Source organism: Malaya genurostris, chromosome 1 (genome assembly GCF_030247185.1).
Source record: "Malaya genurostris strain Urasoe2022 chromosome 1, Malgen_1.1, whole genome shotgun sequence".
NCBI lineage: Eukaryota > Metazoa > Arthropoda > Insecta > Diptera > Culicidae > Malaya > Malaya genurostris.
In genome coordinates this window covers 53,169,514-53,185,033 of record NC_080570.1, presented here as the reverse complement: position 1 = coordinate 53,185,033, position 15,520 = coordinate 53,169,514, and the positions used below count along the sequence as shown (strand labels likewise).

The 15,520-nt window shown below is 37.5% G+C and overlaps 1 protein-coding gene across 5 annotated transcripts in view; it reads right to left on the bottom strand.

Annotated features, from left to right (window-relative positions):
* The window catches only part of LOC131439540 (cadherin-87A), a 764,232-nt gene that overhangs the window by 113,271 nt on the left and 635,441 nt on the right, over positions 1-15,520 (bottom strand). For all 5 annotated transcript variants that reach the window (XM_058610700.1, XM_058610709.1, XM_058610716.1 and 2 more), the window contains one exon: positions 3,398-3,603. In XM_058610700.1, coding sequence (XP_058466683.1) covers positions 3,398-3,603 — 206 coding nt within the window. The remainder of the gene's footprint in view (positions 1-3,397; positions 3,604-15,520) is intronic.

Here is a 15,520-nt window from a genome sequence, read left to right as displayed (position 1 = left end):
TATGATCAAAAAAGAATCGGAATTTTCATTTTAAAATTCCCGCGCTTGTCCAATCGGTAAACTTTTATTCTCCCAACGTTGGCAACACTTTTATACACATTCTGTCAAATTTTGACGCATATCGTACGATTAGTTTTTGTTTGGCGTCTATACAAAGAAGTTGAAAAATTTTCGTGTGGCGATTTTTATAATGGATGAAAATTCAGAACAACGGCTCGCCTTCGAAGCGCCATTCGGTCGATTGTTGTGCGGATTCGACGTCATATTCATAGATCCACATCTCATCACCAGTTATGATGCATTCGATGAATGTGGGGTCACTATCTGCGTTGTAAATCATCTCTTTGGCCACATCAACACGACGCTGTTTTTGAATGAAATTCAGCTTTTTTGGCACCAGCCGAGAAACGACGCGTTTCAAACCCAAAACATCAGTTAAAATGTGTTCGGCTGATCCATAAGAGATGCCCAAAAACACAGCAATCTCTCTAATCGGTACAGAACGATTTTGCAACACGATTTGCCTCGCCGATTCAATGTTTTCTTCAGTAACAGATGTTGTTGGGCGGCCAGGGATCTCATCATGATCCAAGCTTGTACGACCACCTTTGAAGCGTTTATGCCTGTATACCTGTGTTTTTCCTAGACACGATTCACCAAAGGCCTTTTCTAACATTTTCAACATTTCGGAACACTTAAATCCATTTCCAACACAAAATTTTATGCACGCACGTTGTTCTAAATTTTCATCCATTATAAAAATCGCCACACGAAAATTTTTCAACTTCTTTGTATAGACGCCAAACAAAAACTAATCGTACGATATGCGTCAAAATTTGACAGAATGTGTATAAAAGTGTTGCCAACGTTGAGAGAATAAAAGTTTACCGATTGGACAAGCGCGGGAATTTTAAAATGAAAATTTCGGTTATTTTTTGATCATAAGGTATATTCCATATTTTAAAATGTTTTGATATGTTATAGCAGACAACTGACGAAGTTTGTTTTCACTACTGATTAAAATGGAAAAATCACAAACATCTATTATTTTTATGATATCCCATAGATCTTATTGTGGATCAACTGTTTGTAATCAAAAGTTTATTTTTTTTGCTGGTAGCCATTAGTCAATGATAAGCCCCATGTTTTGCCAAAGTCAGCATTTAAGCAGTCTCCAGAGTGACTAAAATGACAGTAAGCGATTGTTTTCTGCTGTCACGATATGACATTAGACCGTGCTTATTTGTTACCTGTGTACAGCTTACTATTAATAATGCTTATTTATGGCTAATGTACATTTAGAATGCTGAATACTGATCGATTTAAAACCGATAAGCTTTCAGATTATTGATCTAAAGCTAGAAGGATTTTCGACTGACTTTTTACAAATAAATTCGTCTTTCGTAGAAAATTTAACGAAGAACCTTCGAAGACCGCAAAACAATGCGACATTTGTAAAAAGTTATTAAAGGAAAACCGACACAAGGTCCCAACAATGGCTCATTTGTTAATATATCTGGCACCACTGCTGCTAGTGGTCGTAATTTTACTTTACTTTCTTTTATTATGATATAACGCTTGATCTGAGTTGTTTGATGTCTTCACGATAATTACTCAGCTTAGAACGAAGACAAACCATGCTTCAAACCTTACTGTAAATACACTGAAGTCTTTTTTTATGCGAATTTACGTACCGCATAAAAAAAAACCGCATAAAAAAACCGCATAACTCTGAAAATTCGCATAAAAAAAACCGCATAACTCTGAAACTTCACATAAAAAAACCGCATAACTCTGAAAATTCGCATAAAAAAATCGCGTAAAAAAACCGCATAAAAATAGACCACATAAAAAAAGACCTCAGTGTACTCAAAAAGGTATGTAAATTATGATCTTGTTTGTATAAAACAGTATCATCTAGTATATCTTCTAAACTATAAGAGATAGAGAGTTTATATATTTGGCAAAGTTATTGGATTTGAGTTTTTCTAAAATATTGTAGAAAATTTTCAAACCCTATTTCTTCAAATTAATAAATTATACTTTTTTGTGTCTTTGCAGTGTGTTTTGAGCCATTGTTCGGACATTGTGTCGATTTTCCTTTAATAACTTTGTTTACAAATCTCGAATTGTTTTACGGTTTTCAAAGGTTTTCTTCTTCGCTGAATTTAATACGAAACACTTTTTTTCGTAAAAAGTCAGTTTCTCATACAAACTTTAAACCTCGGGTGCGAAAATATATATATAGTTTCACCGATCGAGCTAAAACCCGGAACCCTGAAGGAACACGAAAAGTTTTGTGGAGCGAGAAAATAAACCTTTTCGTCTTTTTCCCACACAACTTTGTTCCACCTAAATGCTTATGGTTAATTTCAACCAATTAAAAATATTAGAAATATTTTTACAATATCGTTATTTGCCCTCTATAGAAAAAAATAACTGCAATAATTAGTTTTGACAGTCTTCTCTGGATGTCAATTTTGTATCACTAAGAATTTATTGAAATATTAAGCAATCATCAAGTCTCTGTCGAATTACTATAAGAGTGGATGACCTAGCGTTGTCCTGATGGAACACGACAGCCTCTACTGTTTACCTGTTCCTAAAAGTTTTTAATGATGAACTTGGAAATAATCTTAAAAAAACTGGGTAGCTTTAACCGTTCCAGTTCTAGAATATTTAATATTTGATCACAATCAACATTTATTGTTATTTATTGTTTTTTTAAGTAGGCAATTTTAAACGAGTTTAAAACATTTCCTGTTTGAATTACTCATCTCGATACCATTTTCAAAGCTGCAGTTCGTGTAAAGCTCAAGCTCAAGTGGTTTATATTGAACTGTCTAGTGGCAAAGCAGACATCAAAATTAACTGACGAGTCCAAGCCGGAACGTAAGCAAACTCTGAAAAGATTCACGATACACGACGAGAAAAGTACTACAATGAGTGATAAAATTATTGTCATTGGATTGCCTATGTAGGTTTATAATTTTAAGTAGAAGATACAGGATTATTAGCTCGTTCACAGAACAACTTAATACAGTCACTTCCAATGAAACAGACTTCAAGGATCTGCAAATATTCAAGCCTTGATAAGCTTTCTGATTATACCGGCACAACTAGCTGATGATCCGGTCCAACTATTACCTTATCGTCTAAACGCAGCCCATCGCTGGAAGTTCCGAAGCCATTGTTTAGCAAATTGCTATCTAATCTATTTCGAAACGACTGGTCGTAAATCCGTTTTGCATATTTATCGTCGCCAGTGGGCCGGAAACCTGAGCCTAGCCCGAGTGTGTATGCACAGGGACAAGGGCTTCAAGGGAAGAGTGCATATATTATGCTGCGGTTGCCGTTCCGGGGTCCGGCTTAGGTGTTATGTTTATGGCATTCTTACCTCACGGTCCAACGGTTTTATCACCTTCACATCACCGCTGATCGGATCCACCATGAAGTTATCCGAGCCGAGCAGCCCGAACGAAACGTTACCGCCCTCCGGGTCGTAACCCTCCAGCCGATAGACGACACTGCCTACCGGGGTGGACTCGGACAGTGCCAGGTTGTTCATGTCCTGCGTGAAGATGGGCGGCAGGTTGCAGTGGCCTGAAATCGAGAGGAAAGCAAAAGAAAAAGAAATTCAGTTTTATTTTTCGAGTATTCCCGAATCAAATCATCGGTAGTATGGATATTAGACTGAAACAATAAATCGATTTATCCGGCATTTATCGCCTGCGGGCTGCAATCGTTGCGCCCAAAACGTGCCCAGCTAGTTCAAGTAGCGCTTCGTCTTTTCAATTGATTGAAATCAATAAAACCTGAAACCCATGCCGAATGTTTACATATTCCTCAGCATAGCCGTCAAAAAGAAAGGGGGAAAAAAGGGAGGAAAACGATTGTCGGAGTTGAATAGAAGAGAAGTGGCTCCCACTCCCGTCCAATCCATCTATCATCATTTGCTCCGGTGTAATCCTCCACATTTTTCATCACATATGCGAAAAATTCAGCAGCATTCATTCTCCAGTATTCTAATAAGATGGGTTTAAATTTATGTCAAACATCTGGTTTCCATCCGTACCCCGTGGGGTTGGACTCCTCCGGCTCAGAAAGAATCCATACTTGAAGGAGAAAAATTTTACGATCAAGTTTAAGGATCAAATTTTGATCAAACTCAAAGCTGAGAAGCTGAATATTAGAAACGGGCAAAACACTTCAATTTAAAGAACCGTTCAGCACTCTAGCGTAGTTCTACCGGAAGAACTAGTTCTACGGAATCGTTTCTTCTTTAACCTGGAATTTTTTTTTTACTATGAAAAAATCAGTTATTGAACTATTTGTGTCGATTGTTTTTTTTTTTTTTCAACCATTCCTTTATTACTTACTCTCTTCTATTTTATAAAACTCGTTCAACCGAATAACTTTCGAGAAGAAGAGAGCGACCATTATTTGGGATAGAACTTTTGCTCGATCAACTAGTTCTTTTGAACCTTTTGCAATAGTTTTCTGCTTTGGGGTTCTGACACTATGTAGGTATCATTATTTCCTTCAGATTTTTTAAAAAGTGTTTTCTATTTCACACTAAACAGTCTCGTCGTTGAGAAAAGAGTTTCTTTTGTTCAATTAATCGTTCTTAAGGTGAAATGTAGCAGAGTACGCACTTCTCGTTTAAGACCAATTATTCAAAAACTAGACAGAATTACGAAGAAGTCTAGTGTAATAGTAATCAATAACAATCAAAATTGAATAATATATAAAAATATATAAGCTAACAAAACGTGTGGTAAGCCCACTGCGCTCAATTACTGAAAATAATTTCTAGGTGTCGGTTTTACTTGTTACGCTTTGTGCGACGATTCGTTCAACTCAAGTGGTAATAATTTTGCGCACAGTTTTTGGGGACCAAATTTCACGCTAAGGTGAAATGTAGCGGAATGCGCGGGTCATGTTTTTTTTGTCAATTATTCAAAAACTAGATCGATTTTCGATTTCGATAAAAACACTTAAGTTTTCGCAATTAAATTTATCACAACTAAGTATTCTTAGAATTTTTTTAATTTTGCTTCGTCGAGCTGTAATTAGTTTTTGAAATGTATAAACGATTACTGTTCCGTTCCACGGGAATGAATTTGGAATGGAAAAATAGTGTTTAAAGCAAAATATCACAAAAATCTGAAAAGGCAACACTCAATTATTAAACTTTAGCCGAAACCACCAACATTTGAAAAAGTTTCAAGAAAATTTCATAACTTTTTAATCATTTTTTATATTGTTTGCGCGCTGCTGTTTCGTATGGTGGTGGTGTAAAAAATGCACAGTGGGTTCGTTAGTGTTATTTCGTGAAGAAAAATTTCATATAAAAAATAATACAAATTCATGCATTGGGTTTTGTGTTGGAATAACAACGAGTTCAATGCAATAAAATGAGTGTTATAAGAAATCGTTCATTTTCAAGGTAACTGGCGTTTATAATCTATTTGTATGGTTTTCCAGTGAATGTCCAATAATTTCTTATTTCAACAGTTTTTTAATCGATAATAAAATTCGATTCTGCTCTCTCATAAATTACTATTTGGTACTGGTAAAGATACCAGAAATACATGAAAGTTTTCTTGTTTTCAATCGTTCTTTAGAAGGAGAATCTATACCCGATCAAATGCACATAACAAAATCATAACACAAGTATATCAACAGTTGATATGTATACCAATTTGTGTTATTTTGAGATATTTAACAAATGAAAACGTTTGAAAGCTAAAACTTATGATAACAATATAAAAACAAATTCAGTTAAGATGTTTCATTTTCACTTGACTCTTGATAACGTTCATTAATTGAAAAAAAAACGAGTTCTTCCGTTGCTCTATTGGTTTATATCGAAATATAACGTACAGAATTTCATAAAACTAAAAGAAACCAGATCACTAAATAAACTATTCATTTGATAAAAAAAATCATTCAACAATTTTGGATGCAAAAAGTTGGCTGTGATATAGTTTTTCTGTGTTAAATTTGCTATCTAATTTATTACAACTGTTGATATAAATTTCTGCTTTCGGACTTCTGTAGTTTTATCAAATTCAATAATAATTGTGATACAAACGTTTCAAAATCTGTTACGATTTTGTTCCCGCTAGAGTTGTTTTTGTTATGATATTTGTTATTTTAACAGCTTACCAGCCAAAAATATTTCAAAATTTGTTATAAAATATTTCTGAAACAAATTACTCCAGTTGTTATAAATATGTTAATACCATCTGATCGGGTATTTGCTACTAAACTCATACATATGCATCGGTAGCATGTTAGTCAATACATATGCATATAACTTCATGTAAGTCAACTGTAGATACTAATGGTTCATAGTTCTAGTTTAATAGTAAACAATAAAAATTGAAATTGAATTAGAATATATTCAAATTATGAAATATTCACAAATCCTTAGTGAATCAATAAAAGCTTGTAAAAACCTAACAAAACGTGTGGTGAACCCACTGCGCTAAATCAATGGAAATATTACTGGTTTCTAGGTGTCGGTTTTTCCTGTTACGTTTTGTGCGACGATTCGTTCAACTCAAGCGGTCAAAATTTTGCGCGCATTTTTTGGGACTACATTTCACCTTAGTGGTTGATTTGCTGAATTTTCGATTGGACTCTTTTCTATCTTGAGCGGATTATTTAGCGGATTTTCAGTAAAAAGTGGATCGAAACGAATATTTTAGCATTAACACTCAACGTTTCGACACTATTGATTTGTGTCTTCTTCAGGAGAACAGCATTCAAATGTTAGACATTACAAAATATGTCATAACAATTACAATTTTAAAAGGACTTACAAAAACCTTTTTAAATCCACCTAGTGGTGTAATGATGCCTTTCTCATATTACTTAATTTTTCAAAAATATCAATAGACGATTATGTGAATGTTTTATTTTCAATCTTGTATAAAATACGAAACTTTCTTTGGGTGTAAACTAACATAATCTTTTCAATATGTAAATAGTTATGTCAAGTTAATAAGAATTTTTCTTTACTTTGCATCGTTTCAGTTAATTATTAAACACACTTTCCCCTATAGTTCTGGAACCGGAAGTCGGACCCGGATGAAATTAAACAGCAACCTATGAGATTGTAGGAAATTTTATTTGAGCCTGTTTGTGGGAATCATCTCTGAGAAAATTGAGTAAGTCTCGTTTTAAATTTTTGACCACTATTTTCGGTACTTCTGGAACCGGGAACTTGGAACCAGTATAGCCGAAGTCGGTTCTTTTAGTAAGTAACTAATAAAGCCTACAAATTGAATCAGTTTTAAGCCAAATCTAGAAGAATTTTACCCATTTTTGCATCGTCGCTCTAAATGACTGTGTGAAATTCAATAGCAACCTATGGGACCACGAGGTTTTTTATTTTATGAATGACATTATTTGACACATACTCACACACATACACATACAGACACATACATTACTCAGCTCGATGAACTGTGTCGAATGAAATAGAATGCTTAGCCCTCTGGGCCAATTTTTACCAGTCAATTTTTCAAGTGATTGCATAAACTTTTTATATGAGAAAGGCAATAAGTGTACTTTTATAGAAAAACATCGTTATCCTGATTTTGTAATAACACTAACAAATAGGTACAAATTGAATGAAAGATTTAGTAATTTAAATTTTTTTCACCTGAAATATATAGATTTAAATGATCCTGCACGCTATACGAAATTGAACAAAGCACGGATCAAAACCGCACGCACCGACGCGTACCAGTTTTACATCGTTATTTTGAATGACGATTTGAATGTTTTGACACTCATCGCATTATAATGTCGGAACCGGAAGTCGGATCTGGATGAAATTACACAGCGTATTTAAAGAAAATGAGAGCTTTAATTTGAATTATGATTCGTAAATATCGGCTTAACCGTTGCTGAGAAATCGATGTGAGTTCCGTTTCTGAAGATTTTCTTCACTTTCGGAAGCGGAAACCGGGTACTAGGAGTCCCAAAGTAGTTTTATATATTCACTAACTAACAAGATCTGCAAACTAGATGAATTTAGCAGTAAGTTTTATGAAAGTGTACACCTCGTTTCGCCATCGCTTCTGAAAAACTACTCATGAAATTGATAATTTTCACTAATCGCACTCTAATACCGGAACCGGAAGTCGGACTTAGATCAACTTTTCAGAGACTTTTAAAAAAAATTAAAATCTCTTATTTGCTTCTTAGTTTGTGAAAATCGGTTAAGAAATATCCGAGAAAATTGAGTACGCATTTTTCAATAAATTTGCATTTGTTTCCTTGTAATACCGGAACCGGAAGTCGGATCCATATGAAACTCAGGAACTTTGTGTGGGACCTTAAGACCTTCCATTTGAATTGAAGTTTGTGAAAATCGATTTGACAATCTCTGAGAAAATTGAGTGGCATTTTTTGTCACATACACACATACACACAGACAGATATTTTGTGATCTCGACGAACGGAGTCGAATGGTATATGACACTCGGCCTTCCAGGCTTCGGTTGTAAAGTCGGTTTTCACAGCGATTGCATAGCCTTTCTATATGAGAAAGGCAAAAACTCAAAAATTTATTTTCTCTTAACTTGCTTGCTTAACATTTCCGCACTTGGATGACGATTTTGAGCAGGAGTATTAAACTATAATATAATCGATAATCGATCAATTTTTCTTGTGCGTTAGACGGACGAACGTCGTGTTGAGGACCTTCCACGACCTGGAGTAAAAACGGTATTTCATGGTGAAAAGTCTCCTTTGGATTGGTTCCTGAAACTGAATTATAGAACTAAATTTTGGAATTGAATTCAGAACCTATTTTTCGGGATAGGAATTTAGATTCAGTTTCAGAATTCAGGTTCAAAACATAAAACTAAGACTAGAACTGAATCCTAATTTTAGATTCTGGAACTGAATTCTTGAAATTGACTATATTTTGGAACTGAATTCAGTGCTCTTATTTCAGTTCGAAGTTTGTAACCAGAATTCTGATACAGGAACAATTCTGTAACGAAAATCAGATAATTTGTTTTGATTTTAGAAGTTTAACCATAAGGTCATTTGCCTCTTGGTGCCAGAAAAAAATTGTCTGACCTTATGTGCGGGGTTTGGAATCGAACCCAGGTGGGATGAGTGAAAGGCATCGACTTACGCATCACAAATATTCCGGTAAGATAACCTCTCTTGTTTCTTTTCTTCTACTAAACCGGATGTTGAGAGGTATGCCTACTCATTTTTCATAATAATTATAATAATAAATGTTTGAAGATATTGGTTAGGCAGTAGGCGGTTCCACCTGCTTAACTGTTGTTCTAACTATGATTCTATTTTCTGATATATTGTGAATACAAAATGCAATAAATACTCTAGAAATGAGTAGGTTTACCTCTCGATATCCAGTTTTCTGATTACCAAGTGATTGTGTGGTGATGAAAAAATAAATTTGCGAAAAAGATACGGAACCGGATTTGTGGACGATTTGTGCAGGCGATTTGTGGACGTGAAAAAGTCAGTATGCCATACAAAACGACCGGCACCATCAACGGCCAAATTTATAAAGAAGAATGCCTTCAGAAGCACCTGTTGCCTTTCCCACGAAAGCGATACTCAGCTTTAGTAGGATTTGGCATCGTGCCATAAGGCGAAATCGTAGTGTAGAGTGGTATGAAGCTAATGATGCCGTTTTAGTACTGAAAGAGACAAATTCGACTTACTCGGAATTATGGAATTATGGAAGATACGGCATATCAAACTTCGGAGAACAGAGAAGAGTTTTCAAAAACGACGGATTTGAAGAAAGAGTGAATGAAAGTGTGTAAGAAAGATGGTGTCAGGGGACGGGTATAGTGTGATGGGTAAGTCGATGCCTTTCACGCAGCCCGCCTGGGTTCGATTCCCAACCCCGCACATAGGGTCAGAAAGTTTTTCTAGCCCGAAGAGGCGAATGACCTTAAGGTTAAAACCTCTATAATCGAAACAAAAAAAAAAAAAAAAAGATGGTGCCATTGTTGCATATAATTTGGAATAGTGTTAAGTTCACCGTGCGAACATCTAACCTAGAAGAGGAGGCTGGTTTATAACCAATATTGCAGAAACATAACAAATATGTGTTTATTTGATCTCTGAGAGTTTAGAAAATTTTTGACTTAGAATGAAAATGCATGGTATTAGTATTTGTTTGCTATATTTCTATCAAACACAGTCTTTAAACTGCAAAAAAAAATCGGTTCCGCCGTGACAAACATAACACTTTCAGGAAAAAAAATTCAATAAAATTTCAGCACTATGCTTTAATTTGATACTTCAAAAATAGAACAATCTACGAACTATAAAAAATTGAATGTGTGAATTTCACCGAAATTAGCCACGAAACAGTTGAGATATGAAAACTAAAAGTTGAAGGTTCAGATCAAAATACACCAACATAAGTGTTATGAAGCACCAGAAAATGTGAGTTTGTTTCTAGCAGTAGTAGAAAAATCCTACCATGGTTTAAGATTCTGCCTCTCAAGCCGAATTACTATTGCGATCCGATACGAAATACCATTGTGTAGTACAAACTATGATTGACCGAAGCGGCTGTAAATAGCAAAACACTCTCTCATCCCCGCAATCAATTCCGGGCACATTTTCCAACAGCTCAAAATATAAAACCGAACCGTTTGGAACCTATTTCGATCGAATCCAGTTCAATCTAATCCTATCAATGCATCCATCCGAGACAAGTAGAACCTTTCCACTTGTACAACTTCTGTTTTATTCATCGCTACAACAAAGGTTTGTACCAGTTTTCGAAGCAGACGAGAATCTCGTTCCGCACACAGACACACGCACACGCACACATAAACATGGCAGAGAGAGAGACAGAGAACAATTCCGCCCCCGAAAGTGAGGTCAAATGTAGCATTACTCTAGTCCTCCCACCAGCCGGTCCATCCTGATGTCTCATCCGGTTCTAGAACATTCGGCCTACCAGCAGTAGCAGCAGCAGTATTTCATGTGATTAGCATTCTGATTCATCCTGTCGGCATATCAGCTCAACATGAAATGGGTTCAAGTATAATCAATCTAGATTTCAGATTCATTTGTTTCAACTATTTTTGTTCGATGACAACCGTATGCTCTTGGGAAATGGATCGGAAATACATGCCCCAAGGCAACTAATCAACTTTGCATACACAGTAATTCAAGATTAAAGCAGTTTCCCAGTTGAAGAGAACTTGAATTTGTACTTATTATCACGCTTAAATTTTCAATTATTTACGGGTTCTTACGCTCTCTCTTGTTTTCAACCAAAACTTCCGCTATTCTAGAATATACGACCTCAAGTGTTGCAATTAACGTGAAACCCATTTCTAGACTGTAACGAAAAAATGCTTCAAGATTTTCGATTTTTGAAATACAAGCCAATTGAAACTATACTGCAAATGGTGGCCAACAGTTGAAAGGATGCGCTACAATCTATATACCATCGGCCTGAAGATGAAGGTATAACGTTCGAAACGTTGACCGTTAACCCTAAATGAATGTTTTGACGTGAAACCAATTGCAGTGCTGAAAAAATTCGTTATCACAATGGTGACTCGAGCTTACATTGAGACAACACATATATCATCGTCCACCCAACGACGATTGTCGCCAATTGAATCATAACAAGTATCATGACTGCCGAACCCTTTCAGTATCATTGGAAATTGATTTCATGAAAATGTAAACAAAAGTTATCCCCCTATCACCCGGCGATGAGCCAGTGATAGACGACAATATTTGTCTCATTCGACATTCAGTTGAGCATCAACGGTATCATATTCATTCCTGAGAATCATCGTCAACCGGGTCGATTGGGCCCTTCCAATCATATGCAGTTCCCAGCGCCCTGGAGAACAAGTCTTTGTTTAATTTAATAAGTAAAATGTTTTCCAACGTATCTTTCCCAAGGCCAGTGCGTTGATTAGAGAGAACCAAGGCAAGGGCACTGAAAGACCGTTCAACAGAGACTTGGTTCGATGGTGTGGATAGTACAACCATTGCTACTGCATATATCTCTGGGTGCGTAGTCTTACGGCGCAACCAATGGTCCCACACGTTGTAGTTATGTTTTTGGCGTGGCTCTAGGTCCAAAGACTTAACTTGTTGAAGAAACCCGGTCTCGCAACCAAGATTCACGGATTCACCAAACATTTGCGTAAGATACTGATCAAAATCATCGGTAGACTCTGACGATTCTCTACTTGTACTAGCCGGTGTTTTACCCAGTTGGCAGATACGTTCCCATGTATCGACTATGTATTGCTGAATTTTATCTTTTTCCTCAGCCGTGAATATTTTAGAACCTCGATAGTTGAACCTTGGATCCAGGTATAATGCCATCTGGACCGCCTTCAATTGGCGCAAAACGTTCAATCTATTGTTCAACGACCGAAGTAAATGAGGACTGAAAGAGTTTTCGCGAACTTTCTGTACCTCACTCGTTGCCATCAGCCATGCCATATAGAAGTCAGATAACGACACGTGCTTCTCTTGCATTTGCTTTGTGCAGATGTACAACGGCTTAAACGTATCATAGTAATGCTCAATGAACGAACATTGATTGGAAAGGTCTAGTTCGGGAAAATTATCGGCCAACTGGTTAAAAAACCTTTTTTGGTGCACGAAAGATTCCATCATTTTGAATATACCACCCCATCGTGTCCTACTCCAGACGGGTGGGTATGAAGCGTCGTAGCTTTCAAACTCTGACCGGTACTTCACCAGCTTACATTTTCTAGCAACAGCAGTGATGGCTCGGATAGACTCATCGGATTTATCAACAACATCCAGTATTGCAAGCTGTAAGGTATGCACGGCACATCTCACAAGAGTAATCCTTTCGGACAGTTCATTGGCCAGCTCAGCAGTAACGTTTCGTTCACACTGTTGATCATCCTCTATCACATCCGACTCATCCAGCTCATCTATGTTCGTACCATCAGCCTGCTGCTCTGTAGGCATTACGTACGTATCATTGTTTAATTTTCTAACCGTTGCCACCATATTAGCCCCATTGTCGCATGTCACGGAAAATATGTTCTCAAGAGATAGCCCATAGTCGGCCAAAGTATCCATAACTTTTGATTTCAAGAACGCCGCTGTTTGACTTTCTTTGATTTCGATCATACCAAGGGTACGAATGACCACCTGCTCGTCTAGGGCATACTGTACATTGATGCCTAAGATATGGCGATTGTGTCGGGCAGCAGAATCTATTTTCAAGCAGACGAGCTTGCCTTTCATCTCATCTATCAACATTTCTTTTAGACGATAGGCAGTCTTCGAGAGATGACATTTCATTGTGACACGGTTCAAAGTGCACCCAAGAGTCGTTGTAATCGGTTTCAGGAAGTCTTTGAAGCCTTCGCACTCGAAGCAGGAAATAGGAAGATGATGGAAGGTCGTCAGCTTAACTGCTGACGCAATTAGTAACTGCCGGTCAATAGCTATTAAACGCTTAGGAATTACTCTTTCCTTCTTCTCCATTGGATAGGCAATTGTAAGGAGATTGTTTGCACATGCACGTTCCGTATGTACGGTACGAAAGTGACGGATGAAGTTGCCAGGGGCAAATCTACTCTGGACGTATGGACATCCTGATGCGGGATCGATGTTGCAGATAGCTTTATCGCCCTGTCTTACTACCAATGACGACGCAATGTCCGTCAGTGACCGCTGCAGCCTATTGCGGTCTGCTCTTGTTGTAGGTGCTATCATATAAACACCACACAAAATTTAGTCGTTAATGGTTTAACTCTAAATACGCTCCTCTATCTAAACACACACACACTTGATAAATACTTCTTTGATCAATATTGAATTCGCACTATATCACTATAACCTTGTCTGAACCGGATTCGTTCGGAATACGATACGAAACCTGACAGACTCTCCCTCCTACGCCTCCGACAAGTGCCGGAAGCAACGGTGGTATCTCATTGTTTCCCGGGAGATAATATTTTACCCGAGCTCCCACCTATCTGGCAGTGGGCCACGGTAGTGCACCACTTCACCAGCGCTCATATAGCTATTCGCCTCTCTGTTCGTACCTGTCCCTCCAAACCGTAGTTAGCAATTCCAACAACCTACATATTTTCAGTTAGCTTTTCCAACAACCTATCCGATTTTTTTTTCTTAGCTAAGTCCAACACTTTTTTAGTTATTCCAACAACCGATTTAGTTCAGTCAACACCCGCATTTTTTCCAAAACCCAGCTGTTTCACATATGGTAGTGCCGTCCCCGCTCTGTCGAATGCAATTGACGTGAGCGTAGTACGCGGGATAGGTGATAAGTTACGAACGTAGGCGCAATGCCTATCCGTGCGGGATATGTGCCAGTTCGTACATGGGTAACATGCTGGAAGGCCGCAGCATGAGAGGCATACGCTTAGTAAACCGGGTTGACCGGTTGCAACTTGGTCACATTTGTATGGAACAAAAAATTTGTGCGCAGATTTTCCAAAACGGACTTCACGTCGTGAAAGTACATCGCAAAACTACCAGAACGCACCATATGTCGTTACGTTCGTTTACCAAAGTAAGCCGTAACAACGATTTTAAATAATGCCTCTCGGTACGAACCATCACCATGGACACGTATATGGGCGGTCCGCTGCCTATGCCGCATCGATAGGCGTTAACGGTTAACACTGTATACATAACTACGGACGCGTATACGGGAGCGGTTCGCTGCATGTGCATCGCTGTTAGGCGTTAGCCATAGATACGTTTTCAACCAACCACCAATCTTAAACCACTCGTGCACTTAACAATTGTTACGACATGTACGACCCAGAACTTTATATCACTGGGTCGATGTGATCAACAGATGGAAACTTGGTCAAGTAACCCGGTTGCAAAAACTGGTATTAGTAATATTATAATATAATAATATTATATGTAATATAATATAATATAATATAATATTAGGTATTAGTTTTACTGTCAGTAAAACTTTTCGCACTATATCACTATACCATATAGTGGTATAGTGCGACATTCTATGTCTCTTGCCAACTTATTCTACTCTGGTAATCGGTCCCGTGGATAGTACATGACCTAGTGGAGGTATCGTACTAGGACTGTATAGCACGTCTCGAACGACTTGATCGTTCGATGACGTGCTTATTTTTTTAAAGTTTTTTTCAAGTTTTTATTTACCATATATCACCATACTCGTCTAAGATGTTCCCATCAGTTTGCCATATGATGTGGCATGAATGGCCCTTGTAGTTGGATACATCCCCATACTCGTCTAAGATGTTCCCATCAGTTTGCCATATGATGTGGCATGAGTGGCCCTTGTAGTGGGATACATCCCCATACTTGCCTTAGACGTTCCCATCAGTTTGCCATATGATGTGGCATGAATGGCCCTTGTAGTGGGATACATCCCCATACTCGTCTAAGATGTTCCCATCAGTTTGCCATATGATGTACCATTAATGGCCCTTGTAGTGGGCATGTCAGCTAAACCGCC